The sequence below is a fragment of the Rhipicephalus microplus genome, chromosome X, assembly GCF_043290135.1.
Source record: "Rhipicephalus microplus isolate Deutch F79 chromosome X, USDA_Rmic, whole genome shotgun sequence".
Lineage (NCBI taxonomy): Eukaryota > Metazoa > Arthropoda > Arachnida > Ixodida > Ixodidae > Rhipicephalus > Rhipicephalus microplus.
The window spans coordinates 390535508-390543830 of record NC_134710.1 but is presented as its reverse complement, the minus strand read 5'-3'; the positions used below and the strand labels follow the sequence as shown (position 1 = coordinate 390543830).

General features: G+C 44.7%; 1 protein-coding gene across 2 annotated transcripts; it reads right to left on the bottom strand.

The window, feature by feature from the left end:
- Window positions 1-544: 544 nt before the first annotated feature.
- LOC142776443 (uncharacterized) lies at window positions 545-6716 on the bottom strand. 2 transcript variants are annotated; one of them, XR_012887544.1, is made up of 6 exons: window positions 5566-5880; window positions 5260-5435; window positions 4612-4802; window positions 4443-4547; window positions 4274-4387; window positions 545-3979 (listed from the first exon to the last, which is right to left on the bottom strand). XR_012887544.1 is itself a non-coding variant. In XM_075880115.1 (6 exons), exons 2-4 carry the CDS (start codon window positions 5679-5681, stop codon window positions 4711-4713), a joined length of 384 nt encoding a protein of 127 aa, XP_075736230.1. In that variant the 5' UTR covers window positions 5682-5695; window positions 6615-6716; the 3' UTR covers window positions 545-3979; window positions 4274-4547; window positions 4612-4710. The 2 variants fall into 2 exon arrangements, 1 of the variants encoding a protein (XP_075736230.1); XM_075880115.1 differs by adding an exon at window positions 6615-6716 and having other exon boundaries at window positions 4274-4547; window positions 5566-5695.
- Between the last annotated feature and the right edge of the window lie 1607 nt (window positions 6717-8323).

Sequence of the window (8323 nt, the reverse complement as noted above, 5' to 3'; positions counted from 1 at the left end):
ATATATTATTTTGGAAATTGTTTTTACTGGACAGATTACAAAATAATTGAATCCAACAAAATATGCGAAATGTTTAACCTCACTAGACCAACCATGGAGGCTTATGGGGATGACACAAGGACAGCGTAGCATAGAGAAATAAAGGTTAAGAGTGGACACTCCCGTAGACCCCAGCGGCCCAATCGACCCTAGCACACCTAGTGGTTGGTGAGAGCAAGTGGCGTGCGCTTCCTGTTTCGGTTTCACTGGCGCAAATTTTGAATTACTTTGCATAACCGACGTTTGGCTATGACGAAAGTTCATGATTTCAGACCACTATTCATCGCCCAAATGGATAGTTTTTGTAGGTCGTTTTGATTTAGCGATTCCCTGTTTTGTTTTGTTCAGTGGTTCGTGCGAATCGGCCGTGACGTAATTTTTATTTCGATTAAGTTATAATAAAAAGAGATGCAGGTAATGATAATTCACTACGGTTTTATTCATCGTGCTTCTGTTTTTCTTTTGGAACGAGTGATCAATGTATATATCAGTCAAAGAGACAGAGTATCCGTAATGTTTTATTCAAAGGCAAGGTAGAGTCTGAGAATATAAAAAGCACAATATGACAAAGGTAGACAACAAATGCATCTCGCCTTACAAATAAATTGTAACAAATACAGAGAGAACACAGACAACGCACACATCGCTAGAGTTGGCAGAAGCCGAGAAGCTGGTGAAGTAAGACACACCGGGCCAGTGGGTAAGTAAGGATCTATGGCAAAAACACAGCGCACAATGCTGATGAAGAAGTGACATATACACAGCAATGAAGTCGGGAATCACGCCTGGGGTTAACCGAAATAATGCATATAAAAAAGAGCACACAGAAACCACACGACACAATATAGCAGAAAGGCAAAGGTGCAGTGTGCTGGCTGTGCTTAAGAACAGCTAGTCCAAAATGAAAAAAAGCAGACTTGATGCCTGCTTGTCCTCAGAAAGGTAGGGCTTTGCAGCTTGCTCACTACGTGAAAGACAAACTTTATGCTACAACACTGGCAGGTTTTGTGGCTTTTGTTATGCGTCGCCTTCATCAAAAACTTAAGATCCCAAGTGACTTGTGTCTGGGTGTTGCTGTGACGCTTGCGAGCTAAAATAGATTGTAGTCATCACTTATCCAGAATTGTGGACCTTAATTGGTGCTACGAGAGCGGTATTACAGGGCTAATAAATAGCAGAAGAAAACCACTTTGGCTCATTATTTTTCACAAAGGCTCTACATCGTACGTTATCACTCAAAAGCTATATAAAAATAAAATGGCAGCGTCCGCAGCCCCATCAAACGCTGCAAGTTTGAGTATTCTTTTGAAAATTTTGATGGGCGAGATGAGGAGGTTGATGAGAAGCTAAAGTACGAAAAGCGTGATAACGTGAACCGTGCCCACTTCATACTGTGTTCCTTACCCGCTCGAAGACATTTCAACAAGCGGTTTTGTTATCGATATATTACTTGAGCTGGAGAGATAAAGCATACACAGTGACCAAGCGAGCCACAGTAAAGTGTACAGTTCGCCCGCATTTGCTACAAAAATACAGACAGGATACCCAACATTCTTTTTAAGGTTATGCAAATCACTTCGAGCGAATACACAGTGTCCCTACTCCTCATAGCGGGTAACCTAAACAATGTATGCAACGAAGGAGTGGCTAGTCCAGTTGAGCTGAATATAAGCATATAAGACCATAATGAAGTCTGCGGTAACAAAGTAATAACATAACAAAGCTATTGCAGGATTCGGCTCAACTCGAATACTTTAGTGTAAACCCGCCGCTAATTGCTAACCTTTGAACTTGTCAAGCTGTATGCCTGAGATTGAAGACTGGAACCTAACCCTATCTAAGTTTCGGTTCACAAAACGCACATGCCAACATAAACGAACCCGGCAAAACATTTTCAGAAACTTCGCGCGACACCCAGCAGAGCAGAAATGAAAATCGCCAACAATTGACGGATGGTGATACAAAACATCGCACACTTTCAGGTGATGTGCAGTGGCCTCAATTATGGCAAGAAAGTGAGATTCAAGTTGTTGTACGTATGCAAAAGCTGCTTCTGATGGCACAGTGAGATTCCCAAAAAGTTTGCTGGGGACGTGGTATGCTTTGAGCATTGTGAAATACTGGTGGGTACCCTTAAGCGTCTCACTGTCGTCTTTCAGTAACTGTGGGCAACTGCAACCGTCACATGCATTCCGAAGGAAGTGTTTGATGAGAAAACGAGCTACATAATATGCAGCGGAGTCATCGATAATATGGGAGTGAACGTTTGTCGCAAGTTCAGAGAGATCGCCTAGAGCGGGAAAGTCGTCAGGCTGTGGCTGTGCACACTCCTCATTATCCACAAGAGACGCACTGGTGAGGGAGAATGGCGAGAGCTGCTCCTGGAGGAGGTCACATTCATCATCCTCGACATTTCCGTATTCTGACAGCTTGAAGAGTTTTCTTATGCAGATGTGCTTCAGGCCACAAATAAATTGTGCTACATTGGGGTTGTTGTTGCAACCCTGTTTTTGCCTAATGTGGCCAAATATGTCCTCCAGGGGATCCTGTTGAAGCCTGCGTGTTAACAGGTATTCAAAATTGTAATTTTTGGAGAGGTCGTCCCATAGTTGACAAATTGCCTGAATTGTAATTTGCCAACCTACGATGGTTTGTGGTTGACGTCTGCCAACAAACTGCCATGATGCAATCCAGGGAAGCTGGCCTCGGAGGAAGTCAATCAGCTCTGAATCATTTTTCATGTTTGCATGCCGCAGCTTTTGCGAAGTTCTTTTTTTACTCGAGCTGTTCAAGGCATCGAAAATCCTGTCCATACGATCACAAAATTGATCTGTAGTGATGGCCGAGGCAGGCAGCACCTTCGCATACACCAATGCCGTGATAGCAATCGAAACTGATGCACTGAGGACCTGAGTTGCTCTGCTGACCTTCATATTAGAAAAAGGTTTCTGATGAACGTGCCGTTCAGTCAACTTTGGAGCCAATCGCAACCGCAACTCATGTGAGGATTGGTAAAGGCTTACAATGTGCGACCAGTTAACGATGTCATCCCCAATGTATAACTTGTGTGCTTGGACATTATTGTGCGTTGTTTTAATTAAATGCGGAACATCGAAAATGTAATATACCCGCTCACCATTAACTTCAAAAAAAGGCTTTGCTACAGTCATTCTTAGTTGGTTAGCGAGACTTACATTTGAACTGCCCTGATCACAAATGACTGCTTTCACTGCAATATTAATGCTCCTAAGCTCCAAAATGAGTGACACCAGCAAGTTATGCATAACAGATGATGGTGTTGATGTGTGCCCTATAGTAAAAGCAACCGGTTGAACCCACTTTCTCGAAACGCCAACAAGAAGAAAACCCAGTGCTCGATCAGCGATGGTTGAAGTGCGATGAGTGCCATCATCTGTAAAACCCTGGACAACGTCTCTTGCAGCATCATAGTACAAATTCTTTTTGAGTGCTATTTCGTTGAAAACTAAAGCGCACACTCGGTCCCGTTCATTCCAAGCTTGAGTATTTGTTGCAATGGAAGAAAGGATTCCTGGAATTATGCCTGGAGTCATCTTTACATTAGCTAGCCACCTCCCTAATGAACGCCGGGAGGGCAAAGAAAAATATGGAGCCAGAAATCGGTATGCTCGCGGACCTCGGAAGTTTAAGTGAAGAGCAAATTTCTTGAACCACACGGGAAACCGGTTGCCCTTGCGTTTGGGCCTCAAGCGAACATGTGCAGAAAGAAGTTTAAAAACCTCCTCGGTGACGTGCGGTCGGATAACTTCAAGGGCCTTTGAAGTCGATGACGGTGCTTGGTGAGGCTGTCTCCGCAGTCTTTTGACAGTTTTCCGCTGTGCTGCTACTTTGGCTTGCAGATGTTTAATGGTTTGCTTGTACTTCATTGATGGAGACATTGTCGCTGGCACACAGGAACGCACTGCAATAAACAAAAAAATGGATGTAAAAGCGAAGAACAACTAATCCCATACGAGCACTTTCCTCGCTCTTTCAGACCCAAGGTGCACAACTTTCTGTGGTGCAAAGTTTTCGATTCCACTACCCAAAAACAAACCATTCACAATGTTGACATTGCACAAAAAAATGAAAATCACTGAGAGCCCTCCCTTACATTTTGTAACTGCACACGTAGTGTCCTTTTGAGGATAGTTTCCTCAAAATGTCCTAAACATAAAATAGCACATTAAAACAGCTCCAATAAAAGCATAGTCACCATTTTCTCTAGGGCACTCAGGCGTGGAGCTGTTGGCGGAGACGTATTCTGGAGGGTCTTGTGAAGCTTGTTCAGTGCCTCGGACAGTGCTGTCGGAACAATCTTGCGAGCGGCCTGCGGAAGTCTCTATATCAATCCACTCTGGTGTTGAAGTGAACATACAACTTACCGGTCACACAAGTTCCTTTTGTGACAGCTGAACGACTGGTTAAGGTTTTCTCCGGCAAGACGAAGTCAGCAGAAATTCTTTCACCAGCTACAAGGGAGCTGCCACCTGCAGAGGTTTGGTCAACAGTCAATTTGGGTAAAAAAAAAAGAAATCGTGACACTGAACGCACCCTGCTCATCGGGGCACCTCAATGTGTGGGAGCCGCTTTTTGAAGCCTCTTGCGCAGGTCCTGAAGAAATGAAAGTACGATAATGTGTCAGTAAAAGGCTTAAAATGACACAAACTGAAGATAATCCGCACCTTGCAGTGCAGCTTCTGCAGTCATGTCACAGTCACTATTTGAAGCGACGCTCAGAGAACCTGCATATATGTGCAGTTGGTACAAGTTACAATGCTTGTAGCACGGGGAAACTTAAACAGCTCTTTCAAACGCATAAATTGGTCGAACGTGGAAGAAAAGAGAAGGCATCAACTAGGAAACAAGTAATTTGTGATTTTTGAAATTATCAACAGTGCCAGCTTTCACTGATGAAAGGTATATGTACAAGTGCACTCAGGCTTGAAGATAACGTGAAATAGCCCTTCAAAGTCTTTCAAAACAAGTTGCGCAGGTCAAGAGCATCAAAAAACGACAGAAATGTAAAGCTGCTGTTAGGAAGGTAATAGCCCACAATTCACAAAATTTAAGACTTTCCAAGTGTTACTTCTATAGTGAGGTTTCTCCATCGGCTACAAAGATCTTCGCGGTTAACTGTCGCCACTGATTCAATACAAGTGGCTGCTATTGCACATATTTGAGTTTCAGTCAATCACTTACATGGTGCAGCTGGTTGCACACTGGGAACAGCCATTCTTGTAAGCCTTGTGTGCCCAGGGTTCATGAAACTTTGAGCAGTAAAATGGTCGCTACAAACCCTGTACGTTGCGTACAATAGGCTGGCGGGCTTACTAAGGAGATCATCGCGTCCAGCATACTGCATCCATGCTATCATCCTGCATTGACAATGAACTATCAGCTGAAAGGGGAAGTGCTTGAATAGTGATTTTTTAATTGTTACCCTCACTGAGCAAGTACGAACAGTTAGCCTAAAGACATGCAAACCATACAAAAGCTTTAACACACCTGCCGTCCCGTGGTATGCGGAAGAAACTCGTCCCAGGCTTCTTGTGGGTTCTGCCATTGTTGAAGCACCATGATACACAGCAGTAGCTGCCGTAGCTTGGACCGCCGGACGGCATGGCGTCAGCGCGGTCTGAAAATGTTAGTAAGTGGATGCTTCGCTGTCAAATTACGAAAAAGATATGTGCACGTCATAAGTGTACCAACAAACCCCTTTGAATGATTAGCTAATCGATGCACAATACAAAACCAGTGATACATCTCTGACCCATAAAACTCTGACTTGCAAAGATATACGTCAAGACCACGTACAAAGATCTTCAGGAGTTTCCAGGCCGCTATCCCTTGTAATGCAATGGTATCGCGGCCTGGGAACTTTAAAACACCTTCGTACGTACGCAGTATCAGCAGTACCTTGGGAAGAAAAATAGTAGTTGAAATTTATGCGGTAAAATTATATTGGAAGCGTCAAAAACATTTGTGAGCAGCTGGCACTAGTGGCACAAGGCTAGCGAAAAAACGAAGATGATGGCGACTTGGCTAGTCCAGATTTGCCTCCGGTACACCAAGAATTATTCGTGTTCCGAGCCTTCGGGAAACGCGTCGTGAAGCATGCGAGGCAGGGCGAACGCTTCTCAATATTTTGCACCGAGCCACCGAGCCTATGACCTAGCTGCCCAGCTATGCTCAGCGCACAGACGCTCGCGTCCGTGGCAGACGCAGCACGCGTCGCCTCGGCTTGACGCCGTGCCGCCTTTGCTATACTGCATACGTTGCACAATGTTCCCGTCTAGCCGCCGCATAGAGCCACAAACTTTCTTTTTAGCGAACCTCCCAGTCCTTACAAGCTTCAGAAAAAGGTTACAACTGCGTGAATGAGACGCCACGTAAGAAACAAACTCGCACACTCGAAGCGCAACGTGTGTGTGTGCATCTTTCTATGTTTGTTGCATGGTGTCTTATTCGCGCAAGTGTAACCGTTTTCTGAAAAAATGACCCAACAAGACCAACAACATGTCATTCAACAAGCTTTGCTTGAAAACGTGCCTCACCTGTTATCTCACGCACGAAAACGCCGACGCAGCCGACGTTGACGAAAGCGACGAAAGCTTCTCGCTGTCAGTCATGCATGGGCTTGTCGCTGGGTAGATGGTGTTTATGACAGTACGACTGAAGAAGAATAATCGCGTAAGGTGTGTTGAATAAATTTTTTTATGTATAATGAACATACCAAATTTGGGCTTATAATTATTATTTTGTAAAAACAATTCTGTTGCATTGATTATAACTGTTTTTTTTTCGCGCTTGCGCTCTCTGACGTTTGGTGAGAGCACTAGTTCGTTACGTAGTCGTGACGCACTTCCTAAGGCGAGGTTTCGCGGAGTGTCCGCTCTTGTCTTCTTTCTCTATGAGCGTAGCCTGAAAGGTACGGTTGTTTTAAACAGTTTTTGGACGCCTTCCTCCGTCAGTCGTTGGGCATGCGAGGGAAACGCTTCGTTTTCAGTCACTGCTCGGGACGGCTTTAAGCTCTCCCATAGTAGAGTACCCTGTGCTCTAAATCGTTACCCCCTTTTTCTAACCCCCCCCCCCCCCAAGTGTTTAGCTGCTATTGTAAAAAGTTCACCTATTATACGAGACGGCTCAGTGCTCTCCCATAGTTGAGCACCAAGTACTCGAGATCGTGAAACACGTTTTCTGAAGACAAAAAATAGAATTGTAAACTCTATATCCTGTGCTATCGTTAGGAATCAATACATTGCCTACACGCGTACGCCTGGCAGCAAGGATATAGTTGAGGATTAGTTAATTACAAGCTTCGATGAGTGGCATATAGGCAACACCAAAATTATTGGCCTTATGCTTGAGAACGCAGGGTATACTAGCCGTCGCACAGTGATATTGCTATATGTTAATAACTTTGGACAGTATGTGTTTGCGAAGAGGTAACCGCATCTTGCTACAGTCGCTTGTTGGCCGCGAGATCGATCCATAAGTCGTAACACCATCGCGGTGGCAGTACGATTACGCGATGAGCGGCGCATCTGCTAATTCACACAGCAGCGCATCCTTTTGAAATGATTGTCGGCGAATGAAATGCGCTTAGGGAAACATACTGTTTATATTACGCTCTGCATCGCCATACAGATGCACGACGCCCATCCAACACCAATATTACAAGTGATAAAAACGCAATCTGCCTACGAAATCGATTCTCTCTACGAGTGACGGTGTGCGCTTTAGCACTGACTGACGTTTTTTTTTTTTTTGTCGCTGTTATTTTATTTGCGCGTGTTTTGCGTGTGTTCCGGCTACTTCGCACTGTTTAGCGCGACTGAACTATTTTACTTGCTCGACTTAAGCTCCCCTAACCCCCCACCCCCCCCCCCCCCCAAAAAAAAAAAAACATATGGCGGCTCCACAGCTGTGAAACCCGAGGAAGTCGTCGCACGGACACCCAGGGATTCCCGATCGCTGAGTTCCCCCTGCTCCGTTTACCAAAACGTCAATGATGTTTGTGTAAGCATGTAGAGTATCGCCAGCACGAGTAGAACCTTGTTGAGCAGGACGATAGTTATAGCGCGAGAACAAAACGACGACACAGAAACAAGAAGGACACGAAGAACTTCTCTCTGTGTCATCGTTTTGTTCTCGCGCTATAACTATCGTCATGCCATACCAACTAGCCCAAGCTGCCACACTTCTATGTTGGGCAGATTCACATTCTCGGTGTGCGACATACATGCGTTATTTTCGGCAGCGC